The following is a 26,913-nucleotide window of genomic DNA, read 5'->3' as shown; positions in this document are numbered from 1 at the left end:
TAGGGTAGGGGTGTTGTGATGCAGCAGAGAGAATGGGCATCTCTCCTGCTGCATCACAACACAGGGCTTTCTAGCAGTCTCTTACACTGACAGGCACCCCTGGACCAGATGTTTTTTTTGTCATCAAAAGCCGACGCCGTTTTTGAAAATGGCTCGGCATTTTTTAAGAATCCTTTGCAGGGCTCATTTCAATGTTGAAGAGCCCATTTGCATGGCAGTGTCAGAGACTTCTAGAAACCTCGCTAAATATGGAGATAATCCCTTTTGATAATTCTGCCACTAAACTACATATAGGTATATCGCCAGAAAATAGTTTAGCTCTGAGTTTTCATGATTGTCATAATGAATATGCATGAAAGAGATTTGCTCCAGTATATGCAAGTGTATCACACATATTCATTGTGATCCCAAAAAAACTCCACTGGCTAGGTGTGCCTCCAGGAGAGGGTTAAAAAAAACAATGATCTTGTGAAAATAAAGCATTGAATCTCTTTCCCAAGTCAGCCATGAGCAAGCACAAAAAAAAGAAATCACAACAGTAAAACCAGACATTTGGAGAATACAAGTTTGGCAATTGTGTTTTAGAGTTAGTGCTCTGTTGCTTTGAAACAGCCTCCTGTTAGAGATTCAGTATGAGATTTTACATTCCAAATTTTAAAAGGCTCTGAAAATGTGGTGCTTTTCAAAAACATTTATTCCAGATCAGAACTGTGCTTCCTTTCCTGGACCAAAGTCAGTGGTTCAGGATCCTTGGCAGCCCTATACACTGTCTAGTTAAGTCATGCACTCCTCTTACCCTCTTTTATGGGTCTTATTACTTAATGGTAGTTTTATATGTTATATTTATTGTAGTTACTATTTATTGGGTTGAATACTAAAATGGCAATGTTACTAGGAGCTTATTGGTATTTATTTATTTAATTTGTTTTCTATCCCATTTTCCCCAAAGAACTCAGAATGGGTTACAGAATAATGTACATAATATACAGTTAACAGGATATGATTTGCACTGGATTTATCCTAATTTGGCACATACTAGGGATCTAGTATGTGATCTAATACCAATGTACAGTATAAAAAAATGTAGTTTACATAAATTTGACATAGTTATAGTGCAAGATTTATCAATATAGTTTTTATCCTAATGTGACATAGAAACATGATGTCAGATAAAGGCCAAATGGCCCATCCAGTTTACCCATCCGCAGTAACCATTATCTCTTCCTCTCTCTAAGAGATCCCATGTGCCTATCCCACGCTTTCTTGAATTCAGCCATTAATATGTCTTTGTAATATATCAGCCTTAGGCAGGGGAGTTAGGTGAAGAGGTGTGTTTTTACTGCTTTTCTGAAGCTGAGGAGTCCTTTAAGGGATCTGATCTGCGGGGGCAGTTAATTCCAGTGGCTCAGTATAAAATGGGAGTAAGATTGTCGTTTGGCAGTTTGCAGATAAAGATCATGACCAGGGGGCGTTTTGAGGCGTATTTCATCCTGGGAGTGGAAGGACCTGTTCTGCACATACAGAGGAAGCTTAGTCGTCAAGTAGCCCAGTGCTTTGTCCTGCAAGGTTTTGAATGCTAGCATCAGGCCCTTGAATACACAATATTTGGCTATCGGCAGCCAGTGAGCGGATGTTAGAGCCTGGGAGACAGGGTCATGGGCTTGGAGGTTTTTTCGAAGTCTGATTGCCATGTTTTGTACATGCTGGAAATGTATGTTCTTCATCGTGAGACTGTTGAATAGGGCATTGCAGTAGTCCATGCGGGAGAGGACTAAGGCATAGAGTAGTTGGGTGAAGTCAAACTCAGAAAAGTAGTTCTTCATTTTTTGGAGTTGACATAGATAGTAAAATGAGGAAGATACCACCTGAGAAATATGGTTGGAAAGGTACGTGCTCCTTTGCACACAGAGGTGCAGAGAAGAGTAGCACTTAAATAAGTAAGTAATATAAACTCTTAAGGACTGGAAGGGGGAGGTATGTGTTGGCGGGACATGAGTGGGGCTCTCATTTGCATGCATAATTTACAGAATACTATCATTTATGCACATCCCTGCCACTTTATGCAACCGCAGTTACATCAGGTCTTTGGTTGGTGTAACTGAGTGGTCTTAAACCCGCGGCCCAGGGGCCACATGCGGCCCGCCAGGTACTATTTTGTGGCCCGCAGTCTGTACTAGTGCTGCCCACTCTTTGCAGCATCTTCCGGCTTCCCCCCTGGCCTCCCGCTCTTACCTTCAGATAATTACCGCAGCCTGCAGAGAGGATTGCCTGTACTGTAGCGATCCTTGCAGGCTGCCGTCATCCTCAGTAGCACATTCCCTCTGCCGCGATCCTGCCCCTGATGTCAGAGGAGGGGCAGGACCGCGGCAGAGGGAATGTGCTGCAGAGGCCGATGGCAGCCTGCAAGGAACACTACAGCACTGGCGATCCTCTCTGCAGGCTGCGGTAATTAGCTGAAACTAAGACCGGGAGGCCAGGGGGAAGCTGGAGGATGCTGCAAAAAAGGGGGGAACATGCAGGCCTTTGGGGGGGGAGATTTATAAACTATAATGGTATATTAGTCCCCAAATAATGTTATAGAATTGGCTACAGTTGCTACCTTGATGTAAATTATGCCTCCCTACCTTGTCCTCCTACACTTGTGATTTATTTTCATTTTAACTCTTATAGATTGTATAATTTAAACCACTTAGATTTTTTTGATAGGTGACACATCGAATAAAATGAGCCATAAAACTAGTTGCCAACTGGCTTTATTTCTTCTGGTCATGATGATCTAATTTGGGTTTTACCCCCCTTGTAGGAATGGATTTCTAGTTCTTATTTCCCTGAAGAAAATCAGGACTACAGTTCATATAAGCAATGGAGGGAAAAAAAATGAACTGGATCTCTCTGACAAACAGGAATGGAGCCAATTGTCACCCTATCTGAAACTGTCATCATACCTCTGAATTTGGTCCCAGGTGGCAGAAGCAGCCCCAGCGTGGTTGCCCACATCTCCTGATTCCAGTTTTGAAGTTCAGTTAAGACTTGGCAGATCTGAAGAGGAAAAGGTGCCCAAGTATGGGGTAATTAGGATTGGGCTGAAAACAAGGGCTGGGGGAGAGTTCATTTGTACAGCTGCTTCAATACTTTATTCTGCTCATGGACTGCAGAGCTGGGCTAATGGCCCAGAAGGTCAGGATAGGTGAGAGAGAAATATTTTCGTAGGAAATTATGAGGAAGGGTAGAGATGATACACTGAGTACACACAGCTAGCAGTGGAACATTCGGGATGAGGCAACCTGAGAAACCAGTAGACTGGTTTTATAGGGTAATGTATGAAGCAGCCAATAAAAGCTATTAATGATAAGGAATAATATGAGTAGGAGGCTCTGGGGGAAGCTGAATAATGACATTTAGAACATTCTGGATTTTGTGTAAAAAAAAAATAAATCTAAAGCATTTCAGGCCTAGATACACTAAACAGGGTCAGTAAGACTGAATTTTTGACCAATTCTAAAAGAGTGACTGATGCTCAAACAGGTTTGCATGGAAATGATTTGAGCAGAGGGTCGATGTAATCCTCATCCAATCCCACTGATGAATTGCTGTGAGAGCGACTTACATGTGCAGAGCTGGCAGGGGAAGCCCGAACAGCAGAGAGGCATGCCAGCCTCCCCCTTCCAATCACAGTCATCACCCCCTCCCCCCCGATGACAACTGCAAGTCCCCGAACCCCCCAATGATGATGGCCGTCCCTGCAACAGCGATGTAACCATAGAGACACTCCCTCCTGCCTCATCAACCCCGTTGTGCATCTGAGCCACCTGGACAGCCCCCCCGACACCCCCTGGCAACCTCCCACACTCCCCCTGACATCCCACCACCTTCCACAAAGATATCTCCTCCCACCACGCCACAAACAAGACCCCAAAAGACAGCCCTGGTGGATTGGGGGGCGGTCAGTTCAGAACTCCCCGAGATCAAACAGCCCCTCCCCCATACCTCCTTGTAGAAGCTAGCAAAAGGGATACCTACTCCCTCTTGCCATCAGGCCTTGCTCTTTGAAATGGTGCACCTTCCCCTTCTTGGTGCATCCTGGGGTGCTCCGGGGAGTGGCCTAAGGCCCTGATTGGCCTGGATAACTTAAGCTCCACCATAGCTTTTCAGTGATTTTGGTTACTCTGGCATGTTAAGAACATAAGAAATTGCCTCCGCTGGGTCAGACCAGGGGTCCATCACACCCAGCAATCCGCTCCCGCAGCGGCCTATCAGATCCATGACCTGTAAGTGATCCTTTGACTAAAACCTTTCAATCCTCATTATTTTTCCATCTATACCCTTTTATGAACCTATCTCTACCTCTATCTATATCCCTCAATCCCCATATCCTTCAGGAACTTGTCCAATCCCTCTTTGAATACCTTTAATGTACTCTGTCCTATCACAGCCTCCGGAAGCGCATTCCAGGTGTCCACCACCCTCTGAGTGAAGAAGAATTTCCTAGCATTGGTTCTAAACCTGTCCCCTTTCAATTTTTCCAAGTACCCCCTTGTTCTGGTAGTTCCCAATAGGCTGCAGAATCTGTCCCTTTCCACCTTCTCTATGCCTTTCATGATCTTGTAAGTCTCTATCATGTCTCCTCTGAATCTCCGCTTTTCCAGGGTGAAGAGCCCCAGCCTTTCTAGCCTCTCAAAGTATGAAAGGTTTTCCATACCTTTTATCATTCTTGTTGCTCTTCTCTGAACCCTCTCAAGTATCTCCATGTCCTTCTTTAGGTACGGCGACCAATATTGGACGCAGTATTCCAGATGTGGTCGCACCATCGTGCGATACAGCGGCATGATGACTTCTTTCGTTCTGGTAGTAATACCCAGCATTCTGTTTACCTTCTTTGAGGCTGGTGCACATTGTGCCGTTGACTTCATTGTTGTGTCCACCAACACACCCAAGTCTTTTTCAAGGTTACTTCCCTCTAGTACTAATCCCCCATTTGGTAGCTGAACATCGGGTTCTTTTTCCCTATATGCATGACCTTGCATTTCCCTACATTGAAGCTCATCTGCCATGTTAGTTGGATCGAGTGACCCCTGATGCAGGCGTTCCTCAGATGTCGAAACACAGTGCTGTGTCGGGTCCACAGCTTCTGCTTGTGTCCTTTTATGAAATAAACAAGTTGGTTTTACATCAGTGTTCTTCAGCGGAGTGCTCATTGTCTGTTCCCACTTCCTTTTGTACTACCTACTGTATACAACAGTGGTATCAAACTCGCAGCCTGGGGGCCACATGCAGCCCACCAGGTACTATTTTGAGGCCTTTGGTATCCTTTATAATAAAACCCTAAGGGTTTTGTGTTCCCTGCCGCTGTGATGTGAGATCCATGGCCGTATTCCATTTTAGAACCTGGCAGCAGGGAACACTCTGGCCACTCCCCTCCTCCCGCCCTCACTCACCAACCACTGCTGCTGGAGGAAGCTGCAGGCAAGCTCTCTCCCAGCGGTGCCAGAGCCGCATCATCGCCGCCCAGTACCGCTGCCGACGCCGCTCTTCAAAGGAGCCTGGTGAGAATAGCAGCCGCCTGTAACAAACTTCGCAGGCCGCTCAGCACCTCAGTAGCACATTTCTTCTGATGTACACGATCGCGTCAGAAGGAACTTGCTACTGAGGTGCATAGCAGCCTGCGAGGTTCGCTACAGCTGGCCGCTATCCTCACCAGGCTGCAAATGAACATGCTGGATAGGGGTAGCAGGTAAGGGGCGCTGATAGGCCGGGGAGCAGGGAAGAGGGGCAGGGGGAGCACAGAAGAGGGAGCAGGGAAGAGGGACAAGGGGAGCACGGAAGAGGTGCTGATGGACAGGGGAACAGGAAAGAGGCTGCAAATGAACATGCTGGACAGGGGGAGCAGGTAAGGGGTGCTGATGGACCGGGGAGCAGGGATGAGGGACATGGGGAGCACAAAAGAGGTGCTGATGGACTGGGGAGCAGGAAAGAGGGACAGGGGGAGCACGGAAGAGGTGCTGATGGACTGGGGAGCAGGAAAGAGGGACAGGGGGAGCACAGAAGAGGTGCTGCTGGACACGGGGGACATAAAAGGAAGGGAGAAGGGCTACTGCTGGACAGGGGGAGCTGACAAGGGTGGTGGTGGATGTCAGCCTAGCTATCGCTACCATTCAGCATTTTCAGTTGGCATTACTTATGTCAGCGAGGCCTATGGGAAATTATATCAATCTGACTCTGGCATGGGAATGCAGATAGACCCTGAGGGCAGGGAAACTGTTTTAAGTATCCCTGATATGTTTTAAGTAGCCCTGATTGAATCATGACTAGCTAAAAGGTGTTAATGTCTGATTAAGAGGGTGCTTAGGACAATGGGTCCAAGTGCACAGATCAAGCACGGAGACTAATCCCATCTTCCATGCTGGCAGGTATCACACCCTCCTTTGTCAATTAAATTGACCATTGTTTCAAACAGTTTGCAAGTTCTAAACAGAAAGATACTGGGGCATACAGGTTTCTATATTCAGCCAAGCTATAAAAGTCTGCTCTCTGTAACACACATCTATCTCTCTTTCTATCTAGCTGTCAATCTATCTATCTGTGGAGGAGAGGGGTCTTGGCTCTCTTTCTCTCTCTCTCTGCCTTTCCCTGAAACTTCACATTTCCTTCTGGACTCTGCTTTGCTCTCTGCTTAATTGTAATGCTTAATTGTAATGCTTATAAATATTGCTTTTCTGTAAGCCTATTTCTATAATATATTCTTTATGCAATCACCTCTGGCTGTGCCTATTATTCTACTTCCTGGTGAAACTTCAGTGAGGGAACTGAATCTGGGACCAGCGTTTGTCAGTACGCCTTTTCACTTAACCCCTACCACCATACATTGGGGGGGCCACTAACAAAACTGACATTTTGGGGGCTTGTCCGGGAAAAGAGACAGAAAGAAAGAAAGACAGACAGAAAGCAGCCAAGGAGAGAGAGAGAGAGAGAAAGACACATCTATTCTAGCAACCGTTAATGTAACGGGCTTAAAGGCTAGTGTTTATCATAATCACATAAGTAAAATAAAACAGTTTCTTGATCATATGTCTCTTTAGCTATAAATTACAATATTATTATTATTAAGGCTTAGCCAAAAGGAAAGATTTATAAATATAAAGAGTTTTACCTCATGCAAAATTGTTGTTTCTGTACTAAGATATTAACTATTTTTTCTGAGGCCCTCCAAGTACCTACAAATCCAAAGTGTGGCCCTGCAAAGGGTTTGAGTTTGAGACCACTGGTATACTGTTTCTGGTGGGAATTCAGTTTTGAAAACACGTTCTTAAAGGATTTTGAAACCCAGCTGTTCAACTGTTTACAAAATGAAACTAGTTGTTCAGTCTTACGCAGTTCAATGAGTACTGTGTTCCACGACTGTGGGCCAGCCGCCTGAAACGTACTGAAGCAGAATTCATGTAAGATTGTTTTATAGGAGAGTAGAGGAGCGGCTTAGTGTTAGAGCAGCTGTCTCAGCACTGTGAGGTTGTGAGTTTAATTCCCACTGCAGCTAGTTGTGACTGGGCAAGTCACTTAACGTTTCATTGCCCAGGGTACAAAATAAATACCTGTCTAAAATATGTAAACCATACAGAGAAGGCAGTATATATCAAGTCCCATGTCCTTTAGAAAGTTGGTATATCCAACAAGCTCTTCTCAGAAGAGTAAACTGCTTGTGGAAGATGATAAATTCTTAAAGTTGCAGCTATGATGATGGGAACATCATTATTCAAATGATAAAATCTATAGTTCAAACCTGAACATGACAACAATTTACAAACTGGAATCATATAAATATTAAAAAGCATCGCAGACAAGGCTGAGCCCTGGGGTTTCCCTGACCTGAACATAAATGGAATGGACAACCTAAGACATGCTTTAGCTGAACCCATGATGACTCATTGCCTTTAAGACAGAAATATAAACATTTAACAACCAGAAAAATAATTCTGTAATAAAAATATGTTAAATGCCAGTAGAATATGCATGATGTCAAAACAGCATGGAAGAACATTTGATATGATCTCAGTCCAATATAAATGAAACGCCTCAGCAGGCATATACGTAGATATGGTGCTCATGCTGATCATAAAATACCAGACAATGAAACAAAACATCTTAATAGGTAGCCGAGAGGGCAAGTGCGGTTCAGACATATAGGGCTCCTTTTACTAAGGTGTGCTAGGGCTTTAACGCGCGGAATAGCGCACGCTATGTTGCCCCGCACGCTAGACCGTAATGTCAGCATTGAGCTGGCATTAGGTCTAGAAGCGTAGCGCGCAGTAATTTCCTGCGGTGCACTAAAAACTCTAGCGCACTTTAGTAAAAGGAGCCCAAATATAGGACAAAATGATAGTCCAAAGTCATTGGGATAAGTAGGATGGCTGTCTAAACTGAAGGCACTTAGGGGGAATTCTATAAATGGCACTCAAATTTTGGCAAGCCAGAAAGAAGCGCCAAGGGTTTCCAAGAATCGATAAGTATGGAATCTTTATTGGATCCTTCTTTCTGGCTTGTTGTTTTCTCTGTGCTTTGGATTCCCTCTTCTTTGTTGCTACACAAATTTCGGCTTCTGAAAAACTTGGCACTTAGGCGGGAATGCATCAATGAACACTAAGGGCTGGATTCTCTAAATGGCACCGTAGTCAGTCATGCAATGGTGCTGTTTAGAGAATTGCACCTCCGGCAAAGGTATGCGCTGCTGAAGCCCTTCACAGGAATAACCACCAGTGCCCTGTTATAGTTTTTTGAATCCAAATGTTTTATTGTATCAATAAAAATCAATGCAGTCAAAAAATATACAAAAAAAAAAAAAAAGAAATAGTTCAATGGTGAGTAATCCAATAAGCTATAACAGGGATAGAATATATCACTAAACCTTCCCCTCCTGTGCTATACCTTTTAAATCTCTACTGCCCCTTGCATAAATTATTTCTATAAACCTATAATTCTCTGCCAAGCCTGCTATATGCCTTCTCTTGAGGGTTTTTAGCAAATCTGCTTATGACACCTAATTTCCCTTGCTGCTCTTGGTTTGCATAGCCACACCTCGCCTCTAGCCTGCTCTTTGTTTTAGGGAACCGGCCGTACCTAAAGTTTCATTTTCCTGTTAAAGTGTCCTTTTCTGGGAAATCACATGTTACATTTCAGTTTCTGTTTCTCTGCTGTTCAAGGTTTCACAGGCATTGCTGTGCTTGTAGTCATTCCAGCTAGTCTCTGTCCTCCATCTTGTGAACACTTTCCTTCAATCATTTCTTGCTCAGTCCAATTTTTCCTCAGTCCCCTCTTGACGGTCCCGAGAGCTGATCGAGAAGACCGTCGCAGGTGTGGAGTCATCTGAAGACACAGTTGTAGATCCTCTGTGTTGTAACATCAGGCTGGTAGTTCCTTTAGTCAGCGCTCGCTTTCCCATGGTGCAGCAGATGGATAAAACACAGCAGCAAATGGGTAGCACATCCAGAATCCCCAGTGCAGAGAAGATAAGGCCTTTAGCTCAGGAACCAAGCCCTGCAAACCAAGAACTCACGTTTCCCCACCAGGACCCAATTTAGATAACACCAAGGCGTACCAAGGGGGGGCGGGAGGGGCGGTCCGCCCCGGGTGCCAGCCCTGAAGGGGTGCTCCCGGCCTTGCCGTTCAGTCCCCCCACACCCCGAAGGACCGCACACCCCACTGACCTTCCTGCACCTCCTGTGAAGCAGCAAGCAACAGGATCGCGACGTCAGCTATCCCTGAGCTGCTTGGGCGCTGCTTCCTGCGCTGCGGTCCCGCCCCTCCTCTGACATCAGAGGAGGGGCGGGAACGCGGCGCAGGAAGCAGCGCAGGGATAGCTGACGTCGCGATCCTGCTGCGGCTGCTTCATAGGTGGTGCAGGAAGGTCAGTGGGGCGAGCGGTCCTTCGGGGGGGGGGGGACTGAACGGCAAGGCCGGGAGCATAGGTAGTGCTGCTTCATAGGTGGTGCAGGGAGGCCAGGGGGGCGAGCGGTCCTTCAGGGTGGGGTGGGTGGGCAGGCAGGCAGGCATTCAAGGGGGAGGGGGGGTGACAGGCAGGCAGGCCTTCAAGGGGGGGACAGGCCTTCGGGGGGGTGTGCAGACCTTCAAGGGGGAGGGACAGGCCTTCAAGGGGGGGCAGGCAGGCCTTCAAGGGGGGACAGGTCTACAAGGGGGTGGGCAGGCCTACAAGGGGGTGGGACAGGCCTTCAGGGGGGGTGCAGGACTTCAGGGGGGGACAGGCCTTCAAGGGGGTGGGACAGGCCTTCAAGGGGTGGACAAGCCTTCAAGGGGGTGCAGGCCTTTGGGGGGGGTGCAGACCTTCAAGGGGGGGGACAGGCCTTCAAGGGGGGGACAGGCAGACCTTTAAGGGGGGACAGGCCTTTGGGGGGGACCCTGGTTTAGAAGTACACGGAGGGAAGGGGGTGTTCAAAGAGACGTGCATATGCCAAACATTGGGGGGGGATGAAGAAATAATGGGTCTGAAAATAGAGGAGAGGGAGAGAAATGATGGACCATGGGATTTAGGGAGGGAAGGAACTGAAAGGGAGAGAAATTGGACACAAGGGATGGTGTGGAGGAGGGATAGAGATACTGGATAGGAGGGTAATTGGGAAAAGAAAGGGAGAGATGGTGGACTCTGGGGTGGTGGGGAAGGAGGGAGAGATGCCGGATAAAAGGGTAGTTAAGAAAAGGTGGATCTGTGGAGGGAGATGAAAAAAAGGAAAGATACCAGACTTCCTGGGGAGGGAAGGGAAATGGAAAGGGAGGACAGAGTTGGCAGATGGATGGTTAGCAAGAAGAAAGAAGGAGACCCTGGCAAGCAAGTTATCAGAAGAAAACCAGAGCCTTGGACCAACAAGATTTGAAATATAACCAGACAACAAAAGGTAGAAAAATTAATTTTATTTTCTGTTTTGTGATTATAATATGTCAGATTTGAAATGTGTATCCTGACAGAGCTGGTGTTGGACTTCAAACGTGAGCTAGAATTTAACAGAGAGAGGAAAAGTCCTTTTTGTTTCTTTATTTTATTTACACCACAGCGCCAGTGTGATTAGGAGAAGCCAAAGGGGGTGAAAAAGCTATAAAACCCACCAGGAGTTTTGAAAAAAATCACCCAACTGGGCAGGAAAATCGAATTGAAAAACCAATTCAATAGGCTGAATCGAATCGAAATTTTTTTTCCTGAATCTGGCAGCATTAGTTTGCGCTACTGTCTTAGACTTTAGGACCTGGGATTGGGGAGAGATGGCATCCTCAGTACTTTATAATGCAAGTGAAATGAGGATTTGGTCAGACTTTTGAAGGGTCTGCAGAAAAAAAATATTGTATAGGCCGGGGACATGAAACAGCAGGAAATGGGAACTTTTCTTCCTTCTATTTTTGTGAATGGAAAGGCTGAGGATGTCAGAGAGTTCAGTTAAAATATGTGCTTTATGAGAAAATATAATAATGTGTTTTATAAAGTTTATAGCATAGCTGGCCTACCCAGTGAGGTGTTTCTAGTGGTGGTGGTGGCAGCGTGTCAATGTGTTGAGAGGAAGAGGTGGTTTGGGAAATTCTGCTGAGCAAACTCCGGGCCCATTTCCACCCCCCAGTTAGTCCACTCCACTCAATTGGTTCACACACTGAGTGGGTCTTTGGGTGTTGTGTTGGGATCTCTTCCAGTGGTTTATCAGTATCTCCTTCTGGTCCAAGGAAGGAAACTTTGTTATCCTTAGCATTGATCTACAGAATATGTTTGTAACAGCGCTGCTTGTGTGGCATTAGGCTATGTAGTGATTGAAAGAAAAAAACAGACCTTTGCACATTTTTGCACTATATGGTGGGTGTATGAGGAGATTCACATTTCCTGCACAGCTAAGTCCATGTGAAGTTACCTTGTGCTGTATTTGACATCTAGCAAGGTCTCTGTTTGAAAGGAAAGATCTAAACTTAAAAATGAAGTGGCCAGAAGTTATGGTAAAAGCAGATAGTGTAGCTGGTTTTAAGAAAGATTTGGACAAATTCCTGGAGGAAAAGTCCATAATCTGTTATTAAGACATGGGGGAAGTGTCTGCTTGCCCTGGATCGGTAGCATGGAATGTTGCTACTCTTTGGGTTTTGACCAGGTATTAGTATCCTGGATTGGCTACCATGAGAATGGGCTACTGGGCATGATGGACCATTGGTCTGACCCAGTTAGGCTATTCTTATGTTATGTTCTCATCTGTAGGGGCCTTTGTTTTCACTTCTTATTTTAATGTATTTATTTCTGGGAACTTATCAGTATTTTTTATAATGGGAACAAAAATGGAAGAGAATTAATGTGTGTGGGATGAGGGGGTAACTAATTTCTTCAGCTAAATAATTCAATCCACTTCAAACAGACATAGGAGAACTCACGCACCATTCACACACCCTCCAACCAAAAACGTCAAAAGAAAAAAAACTGTTCGACAACCTCCTAGCCATTCGAGCTGCAACACTCGACCCCCAACTCTACAACCAATTGACATCGACCACAGACTGCAAAACCTTCAAAAAGAAATAAAAACCCTTCTATTCAAAAAACACATAAAACCGAACTAACACAATCAGAACTGTCCCAAGCATCACCTGCAACTACTCCATATGCACTTCTGATGTCATGACAATTCAGACATAATTTATGTTATGTTATGTTTGGAATATAAGAAAATTTTCACTGCCTGTTTCTATTCTGACCATTTATTCCGTTTCATGGTCATTACAAAAAATATTTTTTTACTTTGGGGGGGTCAAAAAATGATGGGCCCCGGGTGCCACATACCCTAGGTACGCCACTGGATAACACCCTCATAGTCCAGTACAGAAAGCTTGGCTAAAGCATAAATCATATTTACAGCATTCAATACAATTTGTGTTCCATTTCTAATCAAAGTGTAGCATTGAGACTCATTAATAAATGAATATCGAATTCAGTAGCTAATGAAATGTCTTGGAGGCTTCTCATACTGCTATGAAAAGTATCGAACATGAAATGGTAGGCTTAAAGGTAATTACTGAAAAGATGAGTGAGATAATAACTATAGTACAAGTACCTGTCCAATTTGAGGGCAAAGATTAATGTAATAAACCATACCCTCACAGGAAAGAACGGTCAGCTAATGCAGTTATACCCATAAAATGAAGATGTGGAAAGGTTGCATCCTAAAACCCATTAAAATGAAGAATAGAGGACTGCCTCCTCAATATACTTCTCCTAGTACTCTTTGCTATAACGAGTCTGGTCTCTAAAATAAGCTCTGTTATTGTCTACTGTAACCTATTTGTTGTCATGACTAGACTGTTTTCAAACGATTGTGAATGTCTACTTGTAACCTGTTCTGAGCTTCTGGGAGAACGGGATAGAAATCGAAATAAATAAATACAAGAGGGTGCTACGGGGGTTGGTTCTGCCTGCTTCCCAAACTGATCTTACATATTAAAGGAGAAATCAGGTCAGGGGAGGTTGTACAATCATATGGGGGAAAGGAATCTGCCCATTGAGAAGCCTTGAGGAGGTACACTAATACCGGAGAACAGCAGGGGAGGGCAGTCTTAGGGTTTGAACTGCTGTGAATTGCACCTTGAAAACCTATCCCCAAAAGAAGAAAAATAAAGGTAACCTTCAATGCAACAGATGATTAACACATTCTGTATCCACCTATAACCTGGTATGAGAACTAGACCATAGGAAGTTAATATTTTTCTTTTCTGGTTGTAGAAGAGGCAATCTCTCAAAGGAAAAGTAAGACATTAAAAGAGATGAAAGATTTGTCAGCAAATAATAAAAACAAAAGCACTACCAAACGTGACAAGTCTATAACCTATTCTAGGCATTACAATATAGAAAATACAATGGGGTAACTTAAAAAGAATATACAGGAAAATAACAATAATTGCTTCCCATAAATAATGTCAGGAGACAAAAATAAAGAGAATTTAAAATTTGGCAAAATTTCATAATACACATAAGCAAAACTTGGGAGGGAGAGTGTCCAAGAAAGTAAAAAGTTCATGATGCAGCTTTTCATGTCTGTCAGTGAAGAAAACAAGATCAGTTCATGTGTGCTGGGGGGGGGGGGGGGAAGAATTCAGCCATGATTCTTGTCTTCACTATGCAATTACTGGAACCACTGCCAAATGCTGGGATTGTATGTCTTTTTTTTTCTCAATCCATTCTTGCTCAGCTGCAAATTTAGGCCAGGGTTTTCAAGGCCTACATTTCTGGCACCTACCTTTGACATGAATCACTCCTAATGCCACTTCCATGCCTACAGTGTCATTAGGCACCATTGGGTGTCTCCAGAAGCATGATTCTGGTGCCGTTGTTTTAGGTGCCTGGAAGTCGCTTTTAAAAGAACTCTTAAATGGCATTTCTCTCTTAACTTAAGCCCTAGTAGGGTGCCTGCTGCTCCTAAGTTAAGACACTGTTTATAGAATAGGGGCCTAAGTGATTTAATGTGTGCTAAACACTAAGATGCCCATTATATTCCTATGGGTATCTTAGCGTTTAACGTGCACTAATGCAGTTAACAAGCACTAAATTGTTTAGCACCCGTTGATGAATTTCCCTCTAAATGCAGTTCTGTGACGAGGGTGCATGCCCTTTATAGAATTATGCTGATTGCTGATTCCCATGCCAATCTGTAGGCACCAGACTTACATCTGCTGAAATCTGGAATAAATGCTGATGCCCAAGTTAGGAGCTCCGAGGCAGTATTCTGTGACAATGCACTTCGCTTTTTGGAACACCCCTGACATGCCCATGCACTTCCCATGGCCATGTGCCCTTTGAAGTCACGCACTATTAGAGTTAGGTGCTATGCCTTATAGCAGTGTATCGCAAACTGTGATTCCAGGTGTGCCACAAGAAATAGGTCGTTTACATGTCTGTCACTTCTGGCACTGGCGCCGGTGCCTCTTCTCATCTCTGTCCTCCCCTCCCCCCTCCTCACCGGCATACCAGAATTTGAATGGAGAGATTTCCAGAACCCAGAAGTTTGTCCAGGTTTTGGAAAGCCCCCGAGCTCAGGGCTGCATCTGGAGGGCCTCCGAGCATGCATGGACTTTGACCTGATGACATTATGTACATGCATGTGACATCATCAGTTGACATCCATGCATGCTTGGAGGCCCTCTAGACGCGACCCCAAGTTTAGTGTGCCGCAGCTACAAAATGTTTGCGAGACACTGCCTTATAGAGTAACGCAGAGCTGGATGCATGTGCAAATATTAATGCATGTCAATGTCAGTAATTAGCACATAATGATTGGTGTTAACCGCTCGTTAGCCAGTTAATTTGTGCAAGCATCCTGAGATCATGCCCAAATTTTGGCATTCAAATCTAGGTGCCATATATAGAATCCAGGGGTTAATGAGTGCTGTTTGTTTTATTTTGTCTTTGTATTGTTCTATGTTTTAGTTATGTGCCTCACCTTGGGCTTGTAACAAGTGGGGGCAATTCATAAAGGTATTAAAATTAGGGATGCATTTCTGAAGTAAGCTGTGAAACTGTAAGGCCATGTCTAGCTGTTCTACATACTGCTTTAGATTCTTTAATTTGCAATTTTTTCAGTTTGTATTCCTTAACGTTTCATGCCTTTTTATTCTTTGTTAGAGGTATGTTATTAATCTATTTTTTGGCCCCATTGACAAAGCCATGGTAGAGTCCTAGCAGGCCAATGCGATGCAGCCCATAGGAACTGAATGAGCTGCATCACATTTGCTGCAAAGGAATTGCTGCTGTAGCTTTGTAAACGTGGCCATTTGCTCCCACTGCAGCGCCTTGTGACCCTGGACAATGGAGGGTTAAGTCACTTGTTCAGAGTCACAAGGAGCTGCAATGAAAGAAAATAGTAAATAAACAAATAATAACACTATCACATGATTAAGCGCGATTAAAATTGTAATCGAAATGCAGCCCTAATTAAAATAGTCTGTAGATGTCTTTTAATTCAGATTTTTTTTTTCTCCTTTCAGCTTCCCCAAGACTTGCTTCTTCAGGATCAGGTTCTGGATATGATTATGAGTGAGAGGCAGGACAATGTGAACAGCTTGTTCCTGAATGAAGACTTAGCTAAACCTCTGAAGCCAGAGAGCAGAACGACACGGTTCCAAAGGGCTGTGCAGAAGAGGGCGTCACGGGTCAGGCAGCAAGCACAGGGCATCACCTTGGAGATCATCAGGAGCTTCCTTAGCAGAAATGCCTTTGTCATCTTCACTGTCGCAGCTGTCATACTGGGTACATATTAGCGGCCTAAGTGGGATGCGAGGCCATATGCACTCATTGTGGGGCCTCATTTGCATAAGTCAGTAGGGGCTGAGAAGCAGGGCAGAAAAACAAAGCCATGTATGAAAAACACTGTTGTTCAATGATAGGGTTGGCCATTTGGGTACATAGACAGGGGGGGGGGAGCATTGGGAAACATTTTTTCAGTGCTGCTTTCTCCTGAATAGTTTTTGTAGAATAAAAAGCAGTGCCAAGCAAGACTCTTGTATATGGTATGTGTGCCAGCAGCCAGACATTGCATCTCTCTCTCAGTTCATACTGCTGGAGTACTTAGCATCAACTGTATGAATACTGTTACAACCTGGGGTTCGTTGTCAGCCAATTGAGAGCAGGCAGAAGAAGTAGTGCAATCTACAGAGGCAGAACTTACATAGAAACATGATGGCAGATAAAGGCCAAATGGCCCATCCAGTCTGCCCATCCGCAGTACCCATTATCTCTTTCTCTCTCAGAGATTCCATGTGCCTATCCCTGGCTTTCTTGAATTCAGACACAGTCTCTTGTCTCCACTACTTCTTCCGGGAGACTGTTCCAAGCATCTACCACCCTTTCTGTAAAAAAGCATTTCCTTTGATTACTCCGGAGCCTATCACCTCTTAACGTCATCCTGTGTCCTCTCATTCCAGAGTTTCCTTTCGATTGAAAGAGATACGACTCATATCTCCCCTCTCCCACCTTTCCTCTAGGGCAGGGGTAGGCAATTCTAGTCCTCGAGAGCCGGAGCTAGGTCAGGTTTTCAGGATATCCACAGTAAATATTGTGAGCCTGCCGGTGCCGGGTTTTCCAGATGACCACCGACCAGGGCTCAATAAAGACCGATTTAGATGTGCCTTCAACGGAAATTGAAGATCCTGCTGGTTCTTATCAATATAAAACAAAACAAATGTCAGGACCAATAAAGGTTTTCAAAAGTATTTGAGTCCAACTTTATTCCTGTGATAGCGAACAGCTATAGTGCAGTCTTTGCATTCAAACATAAAAACTGGGCTTACAAAAATTACAGCCCACACCTTTCTTGCAGGTAAGTTCAAAAATAATGTCTCTATTGTAGCCTTGCCCTGATAGTTTCACAGTCCATAAAGGGCAACCTAAGGCTACCAAAATTACCCAGTCTTTACACTGGTTCTTTACAATGGGTTTGTTAAACACAGTTAGCAAGTGCTGCCTAGGCCTGGGTTTTAGCCAGCCTTCCCCAGTCAACTTAACAAGTAGCTGGTGGGGGAGGGGAGTAGCTGAATCCACTAATTCAAAGACTGCCAGAAATTGGCCCCACAATCCCACCCTGAGGATCTTATGTGGATTCTTCCCCTCTACTACCCCTTTTTCCCGGGCAGCCACAAAGTCCCATCCAAACAGAGAAGAAAAATAAAAGTCCAAATGTTCAAACAAGAAAAACACTTTCTTCACTGTCACCAGCACTAAGACACACCTGCAGCTGTGAACCTAGCACTGCTCACACTGCCTGCCCTTGCCTTGTGCTTCCAGACAGCCTTAACAAAAAAACCAGACTCAGCAGCAACCAAAAACCACAAAGAAATCAGACTTAGCTTTGGTCCATGAAACTTTCTTCTGGTTCCAGGGAAGTGTCCATGAGTTCTAGGATATCCTGGCTGGCTGGCTGGTTGGTCTCAGGGACAGAGGTAACATCTGCCATTTCAACATCCTGAATCTGAGAGGGTTCAGGAGCCCAGTCCCTTGAGCCTCCTTCCTGGGCTGCCCCAGGACAGACTGACTTGTTTCTCCTTAGTTCAGCCTCTAAATTCCTGAGCTGGGTACGCCCTAACCTGAAAGGGGGAGGGACAATCTGCTGCTTCTGCTGGGCTTTCTGATTAGCCCTAATTGGGTCCAGCAGTTGTGTCTTAGCTGTGCTGTGTGCCTGCCTCTTAGGCTGTTCTTTCTTTAAAGGCACCTCCTGCTGCACCAGGCTATTCCCACTATCATCTTCTCCTCCCCAGGGCCCTGTAACCTTGTGGTTCAATGGGAACTCAAGTCTTATCTGCTTGTCTGTATTCAGCCTGTCACTCTGGTTAGCCCTTATCAAGGTAAGTTTAGGGTTAGGCGCAGCCTTCCCTAGCACAAGCCGGGCTTTAGGGTTAGGGTTGTGACAATATGCATGAGATAGATTTGCATCTCAAGGAGGCAGTGCATGAAAATCCATCTCATACGTATTCATTGTGGATATCCTGAAAACTTGACCTGGCTCCGGCTCTCGAGGACCGGAATTGCCTACCAATGCTCTAAAGTATAGATGATGGAGAGTGGAGTGGGCCAGGAGAAAACAGGAGCAATCAGCAGGCACTGCTGATGGGTGACAGGGGGAAAGCAAATAGGAGAAAAGCAGGGTCAATAAACAGATGCAGATAATGCTGAGAAGGGTGAGAGGCAAGCTGGAGTGGAAGATATAGAAAACTGCCATAATAAAAGCCAAAGAAGTCAATTCCATTAACTGGCGCCTAGAGGTACGCAATACTTACTTGTGTCAAAGGCACCATTAATTGGCAGTCACCGCTGTGCATTGACACTATTCTGCAAGGTAGTGCCTAAGGCCTGGATTCTCTGGCTGCAATTGCTTGTCAATCACGCAATGGTACCGTTTAGAGAATTGTGCCTCCGGCAAAGGTAGATGCCGGAAATGTAGGCCAGGGTTTTCAAGGCCTACATTTCCTGTGTCTACCTTTGATGTGAATCACACCTTTGGAGTAGAGGTCTGCGTGGAACGGGGATCACTGGAATCCCGCAGGTCCCACGGGAATCCCCCCATAACCCACGGGACTCCCACGGGGACCCCCCTCTGGCCCACGGGACTCCCATGGGGACCCCCCTCTAGCCAACGGGACTCCCACGAGGATGGAAGGCTTTGGAAGCAGGGTTCGTCCATATAATATAATGGACACATCAGCCTTAGTAAAAGAGGGGGTTTATAAGTTAATTACCTGAACAGAAAACAAAAAAAGGGTTCCACCAAAGAGGTTCCACAAGGAAAACAGCAAAAGAAACTGTGGAATTGATGATTCTGTCAGTAGTAATTGCTGCTTTTTATGGGGACGGGAGGGGATGGAGGTAATTCCTTGCGGGGATGGGTGGGGACGGAGAGGATCCTGGTGGGGACGGAGAGGATCCTGATGGGGACGGGCGGGGGTGGGTGGGATTTCTGTCCCTGCGCAACTCTCTACTTTGGAGGCGCTTGCCGGTGCTAATGCCACTTCCAGAATTAGCCACCTATACCTGAGCCCATCTGTTAGCAGCAGCATCCTTAGGATAGCGTATGTTGGTGAGGGTGCAGCGCTGACACAACATCTTGCTGACATTACCAAGCAATTTCTCCCTTTTTTTCAGGAATCATTCTGGCCTTCACTCTGCGACCCTATAAGATGACCTATCAACAAATCAAGTACTATTCTTTCCCGGGAGAGCTGCTCATGCGGATGTTACAGATGTTAGTGCTGCCTTTGATCATCTCCAGCCTCGTCAGCGGTGAGAAGTTATTCTCTTGGCATTGACTGTTATTGTGTTATGTGACACTTGTCTACCGCTTCTTTCATCTAAATTTTATTTGTTTATTTGGTTCGTTTTATATCCCATCCCCCCAATGAGCTCAGAATGGGTTACAAGGTTGACCTACATAATACTTAGACAAACAAATTAAGGGCTCCTTGTACGAAGGTTTTTAGCGCACGCACAAAATTACTGCACGCTTATAGTGTGCGGTAGCTGAAAATCTACTGCCTCCTAAAAAGGAGGCGGTAGTGGCTAGCGTGCTCAGGAATTTAACGCGTGCTATTGCTTGCGTTAGGGCCCCAGCGCACCTTTGTAAAAGGAGCCCTAAGAGTTTACATGAGTACAGTAATGTTAGATTGTCTTGGGTTGTCATACACGGAGTCAAGTTTAGCATACAATTTGGTCATTTTAAGTTAATATAAGGTTTTTGTCTTCAGTTAGCATACATAGAGCGGATCTAGTTCAGCGAACATTAGGGGCTCCTTTTTCGAAGGTGCGTTAGGGTCTTAACGCGTGGAATAGCGTGCGCTAAATTGCCGCGTGCGCTAGCCGCTACCGCCTCCTTTTAAGCAGGCGGTAGATTTTCAGCCTGTGTGCGCTAAAATCGGTAGTGCACCTTTGTAAAAGGAGCCCTAGATTCTAATTGGTTGGATGGGTGTGACTGGATTGTTATTTCATTTGAAGGAGAAGGGTTGGTGGATGGGATCAGATGACTCATCAGAAATAATATAGCGTTGAAATAGAGCATTTTATTACTTTGTGCACATACATGTGTCATCATACACAGGAAATGCTTAACCAACGGTTTCCAAACCTGATCCTGGAAGAACCCCAGCCAGTCAGGTTTTCAGGATATCCACAATGAATTTTCAGGAGAGGGATTCACATGCAGTGGAGGCAGTGCTTTATTAAAGTATGGCAATAATTAATGTGTTGCCAATACAAAGCCTGCGTGTTAAATACAGGGGTTTGCCCTGCATTTATCGCAAGGACAGAGAGTTAGTGTTACATGCTGCGGCAGATAACGTGGGAGCACCTGCGTTATCTGCCACTGCATATCAGAGCACACAACAAAAAAGTAGTGGCGGACCCTTGGTCTTCCAACAAAACAAAAAAGAGGATTGCCAAAGTGTAGAGAATAAATTATTTATTGCATAAAAATACCCCAAACTTCAAATAATGAACAATGATGCTGCACCATGAGGCTTACAATAATGAAAGACTGGATGTCGGAGTGTTTGCTGCGTGGCAGCCGCTAGTGTGACTTTGTAAAAGAAGCCCTTAAACAATGCATGCATTTACAGCCTCATACTACATAATTAAAAACTAATCCTTATTTCAAGATGAATAACTTTTGGACCATAATGTATCTTAAATAGAAAACCATCTTTAGATAGATTTTTCCTCAAAAAAGCATTTTATTTAAGAAAATCCAATTTAAATTTTAAAAAATCTGATGTAAATCAAAAATATCTGATTTAAGTTAAAAAAAATCATTGATTTTTATCCACTCTGATCGGTGCTGTTAATTGAACAATGTCATTAAAAAACAATTTTAAACCAATTAAAAAAAAAAACAAGCTGTCATGCTGCAAATGCTCCGATGCCCATTAAATCCCTATGGGTGTCGAGCAATTACCACAGCAGCAGCTGCTACTGCGGCTTTATAAAAGGCGCCCTAATTTTTTTATTATTATTATTTATTTATCAACATTTAACTTTCAAATTGATTTGGATATTTGATTTTCAAAAATGGCCAAAAAAGTTAGATGTCCTAAGGACCAGAATGTCTAGACAAGCCATTATCGGGGGAAAAAAAAAATAATAAATTTGGATGTCTAGTTTCGAAAATGAATGTTTTCTCGCCTCAACTTTTGGATGTCTTGCGGGAAATGTCCAAAGTCAGACACACTATCAAAAATGCCCCTCTAATATTTCTGTAATGCGATCTAGCTTCCTAGCACCAGATACAATTTTTTTTAAAATGACTTTGGTCTTTTCACTTTCTTTTAACTTCCTAACTTCTTCTCTCCCTTCACTCCTTTATGCTCCCTTTCCTTGGTCTCTGCAAGGGCCTTCTCCAGTTCTTCCGGGCAGCATCCTCTTCCTGTTACATTTCATATTTTTCCCCTCCTTTCTTCATCCCTAAATGTTCTCTACCTCTACTACAAGTTTCAAGTTTATTTAAATTTGATATATATCACGTGTGTCTAAGCGGTTTACAAGCAAGTTAAAAACATTTAATTAAATATACAATTAAAAGTATATACAATAAAACAGAGAGAGAGAGAAAGAGAGATGGAAAAAAGAGGAAAATGACACACAAGGAAAAGGGAGATAAAAAAATACAATGTAATTGTTAAAAAATAAAAAAAGAAAGAGACATAAAGGGAAAGTAAAGAAAGGACTGTTTCGGGAGTGCTGTGAAAAATGGAAGAAGTTATGTTTCAAAGACGTCTTTAAAAATAAACGTTTTAAGTTCTTATTTGAATCAGAGAGTGCAGTCCTGTTGGAGAAGATAGTTAGGTAGTGCATTCTTTCAGTGACTCCTTTACCACCTTGATCCATGCTGGAGATCTCATAAACAGGACTGATGTATTCATCCAAGCAACTCAGGTCAGGGCTAAACAAATAAAAATCAACCAATCAAAAAAACAAAAAACAAACCAGCTTAGTCTGTGAGCCCATGTGAGACAGAAAAGGTACTCTATATAGAATAGTTAGTATATCAAATCCCTTCCCCTTACCTTAAGTGGATTTGTGATGCATTGGCAGGAATGGCTTCTCTGGATAGTCGAGCCTCTGGCAAGATGGGCCTACGAGCGGTGGTGTACTACATGGTAACAACGTTGATTGCTGTCATCATTGGCATCATTATGGTTATCATTGTCCATCCTGGGAAAGGGTCAAAAGCCAGCTTACATCGTGAGGGGAAGATTGAGCAGATACAGGCTGCGGACGCTTTCCTTGATCTCATCAGGTTAGTGAAGTTCTGCCCTCCATGTCTGAACCATAGGAAGGGATCTACACAACTTGTTCCTCAGATCCATCCTCATGATATTATGTACGTGATGCAGAAACCTGATTTATAAAAGAATTCCTTCTACTGTCTGCTCTCAGCGTTTAAATGCGAGGTAAACTTGAATCCATTGGGCCTAACTACCTTCTGGTAGTCTGTAACAACTGAAATAATCGTATCACATTGCATCATCCCTTAGGATGTCCTCTTTCAATAAATGTTTTATTAACCTAACAAACTTGCCTGCTTGCCATTATAGGTTTGTTTGCTCTTCTATATGCCTTTTAATATGCCAGGTGTAGTGTTAGAAGTACCTGATACAGAAGTGGAATACCAGCATAAACCCTGTTTGATTCCGTTTCAATGATTTAACATATCCCAAATCTGAAGTCAGATTTGGGCGTAAGAGGAGGAGGGAAGATGGTCTTTGTGTAACAAGAGTGGTCCCCTCGAGTACCTTTTCAGAGACATGCTAAAAGGTTTTGTAGTATTTTTCCATGGAGTTGCACAAGATGGACATCTTGTTTGAAAATATTGCACATGGCAATAAAGGCAGAATTCAAATTCCAAAAAGTTGGAGAGTCTACAAACATGCAATAAAGTGAAACTGTAAACACTGATGATTTTGGCACGTTCTAGACAGTTTGGAAGACATGAAAAAGTACTTGGGTCTGGAAAATGGACATTGCACTTAGTATGATTATTTTATGAGAGTTGCCACAAATTTTCCCTGTACAAGAGGGAGATCATTCTTCTTTGTGGGTATTAAACTGATAGCTCCCCTCTTTTCTTGCTCCCAAAATTATTTTTCTCCTGTTTATTCAAATGAAAAATCTTTGCCTCCCTTGCCTCCTTATTATACAATATTTAGATGTTGTCTAGTGTAGGTCTTGTCAGATTTGAGTCTAGTGTGGAAAATTATTTGCTTCAGTAAAATATGACAAATTGACAATGCACTAATGGTAGCAGTTTTACTAAGATGCTTTACTAAGAAAGTATGACAATTAGACTTTCATAACAAGATGTAAAGGTGTAGTCCCCAGTCTTCGCCAGTTTTGCAACCATGAGAGAGACCAAATAATTATCATTTCACTGTGGAATGTAGAAGTCCCACAAAATATATACTAGTTGTCTGATCCACTGTGTTATCAGTTAAATTGTTGGCACTGTGCTGGAAAGTGCAGCTCCCAGATAACAATGAGAATTATAAGGTAGGTAGTTGGGTTGGGAAGGGTAGAACTGAACAGTATCTGCTGATTAGAGTGTGACATTGGACGGTTGTTATTGATGGAAGCAGCGTTCGAATGTACCTTAATGAGGATTGCTGAATTTAGTGAAGAGTTGTGTTTTTAGGAGCTTTCTGAAGTGCATGTAGGTGGTTGATATTCTTGTCAGTTGGCTTAATTCTGGGTTTCTGGAGGTGGCTTGATATGATAGGAGTTGTTGATGAACCTTTTCTGAGTGTAGCCTTTGGTGGGAAGGAGAAGAATGAATGTTGACATGTTGAATGGCTGGGTCCGGTGAATATGAATTGATTAGTAAGGTAATTTGGTAGTAGACCTTGTAATGCTTTGTATAAGAGGCATCCAAATTTGAAAAGTACTCACCCCTCTGTCGTTAGCCAGTGTAGTTTTTGGTAGAAAGAGAAAATGTGGTCAGATTTTTTAGGTTGAAAATTAATCTAACTGTAGTGTTTTATATGATAGTTTCTGGAAGTGTCTGTGTAGTCCCGCTAGGTATACAATGTTATAAGAACGTGTTGCAGTAGTCTAGGATGCTTAGGACTAGTGCTTGTACCAGAAGTTGGAATGTTGCTAGTTCAAAGTATTTCTTATAGATATGAGTTTCCATAGTGTGTTGAATCCTTTGCATACAACATGGTCTGCTTGTCTAGGTGAAGTCCCAGGATTTTAATTGTTTGGGAGATTGAGAAGTTACTTCTCCTTACAGTTAGGGAATCCATTGTGAAGTTAGTGGGTGTAATGCCAAGTTCTTTAGGTAGTCAGCACTTCACGGCATACACAAGGCAATGCTTATTATACTAATTTATTTGTTACATAAATTGCACAAATAATTTAGAACAACTTCACCATGACTGCAGCAACACCACTCCTCACAGCTGGAGAATCCCCTTTTCAGGCAGCTGATGGACCAGGTCAATCATGGGACTATCCCTTTATGGCACACCAATGGATTCTGAGGAAAGTCCCGCGCTTGCTCCTTTTATACAGGTTTCACATTACTTGCTATGTGACTAACTATCATGTCTCATCCTGTGTTTCTGTAGTAAACAGCAGTTTGAGTTATCACACTTTAAACTAAGATTCCAGTCTCCACCAGCCTCCACCCCCCTAATGAAGTATCCTGAGATTCATTGTTCATTGCTCGTTGTTTTTCACGTACACCAAATTACATAAGCCAGCTTCTGGAAATGGCTGCACAGTGGGTGTACCTATGAAGAACTTTGTTTTCTCAGTGTTCAGTTTTAATTTGAAGTGGGCCATCCAGTCCTCTATGGAGGACAAGATTGAGTTTATTCTTTGTATCTCAGTCGAGCAGGTGATGGGGAGGACAATAGTGATGTTGCCAGCGTAACTGTAATGGATAATGTTTAGGAGCTTAGACGTTCTCCTAGGAAGGCAAGGTAGACATTGAAGAGAAGGTTGCTAATGGTGCTGCCAGATTAGAAAGGTATGCATACCACTTTTGCTGCATATCAGTTTTATTACTCTTGTGTTTTTTAAAATGTTTTTTAATTGATGTTTTATGTATTGTTTGCTTTTTGTCTTTTCCTATATTTTCCTTCCCTCAGTGGTCTCTGCCACCCCTTTGCACTCCAGATGATAAACTTGGGTGGCTTGGGTAACATTAACCAGTCTAAAGACTGGAAGGGTAACTCTTTGGAGAGGTGCACCCAGCACCAGTGGCTGGTTGATATGGGGGACCACAGTAGTGGCAGTTATCTTCTCTTTTTCTCTGGTCCTGACCACACACCACCTCTTTGGGATCCCATATATTAGAGTGTTGGCCCCATTATGTTTGGTGTTCTATGTATTTATTAAAAGTAGATTTTTTTTTTTTCCTTTCTTTGATGTCTGTTTTCAGAATCATATGCATTTTCCCCAAGCTCTTTTTTTCCTGCTTACGGGTTGTTCATTTTTTTTTCCTTTTTACATATTCATTCTATTTATAATACAGTTTGTACCGTGTTTGTGTTAATTTATTATTTACAATGTAGTGTGCTCAGAAAGTTAATGAGAACTTTCACATGAAAATATAAATAGGAGAATCATTGATTCCAGACAAAAGTGATTTTTAATTATTAAAAGCAATAATTTCTTACAGGTCTTTTACTTGTTTAATATTTTTCATGTAAATGGTAAATTTAATATTATTTATGCATTTGTTCAATTATTTAATCCACTATGGAATATTTTCAATAAAAATATGCTATTTCTTGTACATACATAGTGAAAACATAAAAATTTGCTGCAGAATTTGCTAACACTGGCTGCAAAGTTTACCCATGCTTAGGACCAGAGCTACTAGTATCTAGAATCTAGTTACCAGAGTTTTCCAGCATCACTGACTAAAAGTAGTAGTGCAGAACTAGTTCCACTGAGTGTGAGAGCTGACAGTTCATTATGTAATCCAAACATTCCGTATACATGCACTTTTTCCTGGTATATCATGATAACAAGAAACATGGCATCAGAATCCTCAGGCTGAACTTCACAAGGTGTTCTTACCCATGCTACCTTGATAGAGTTCTCACAGAGAGGTCTGGAAGAAGACCTTTTCCAGTTAAAGCCATATTTGTGCTCTGCCTTTTATCAGTGGTGGACTTCATGTCTCCATATGCTCTAATGTGGTGCTGTAGTTTATTGTCCTCTCATCCCATGGCTCATTACTGGGCCAGAGGGAAGCCATACCATCGCATGGCATTGTGTCCTCACTGTTACCCACACTAAATCCCTACTGATTTCCTTTGCTACAGGAACATGTTCCCTCCTAATCTGGTGGAAGCCTGCTTCAAACAGGTACGTAACCATACCTCTGTATTGCCTGGACAAAGGAATTTCATTAATTT

General features: G+C 43.4%; 1 protein-coding gene across 12 annotated transcripts in view; it reads left to right on the top strand.

The window, feature by feature from the left end:
* LOC117365296 (excitatory amino acid transporter 1-like) overlaps window positions 1-26,913 on the top strand; it is a 207,744-nt gene that overhangs the window by 161,410 nt on the left and 19,421 nt on the right. For all 12 annotated transcript variants that reach the window (XR_004540398.1, XR_004540397.1, XM_033955556.1 and 9 more), the window contains 4 exons: window positions 15,997-16,258; window positions 19,643-19,780; window positions 22,580-22,784; window positions 26,821-26,863. Coding sequence is in view for 10 of the 12 variants with exons in the window: in XM_033955556.1 (XP_033811447.1) it covers window positions 16,036-16,258; window positions 19,643-19,780; window positions 22,580-22,784; window positions 26,821-26,863 (609 nt within the window). In the remaining 2 variants the exon portion in view is untranslated. The remainder of the gene's footprint in view (window positions 1-15,996; window positions 16,259-19,642; window positions 19,781-22,579; window positions 22,785-26,820; window positions 26,864-26,913) is intronic.

This window comes from Geotrypetes seraphini, chromosome 8 (genome assembly GCF_902459505.1).
Source record: "Geotrypetes seraphini chromosome 8, aGeoSer1.1, whole genome shotgun sequence".
In the NCBI taxonomy this organism is placed as follows: Eukaryota; Metazoa; Chordata; class Amphibia; order Gymnophiona; family Dermophiidae; genus Geotrypetes; species Geotrypetes seraphini.
This window is presented reverse-complemented; position numbering and strand designations above follow the sequence as displayed.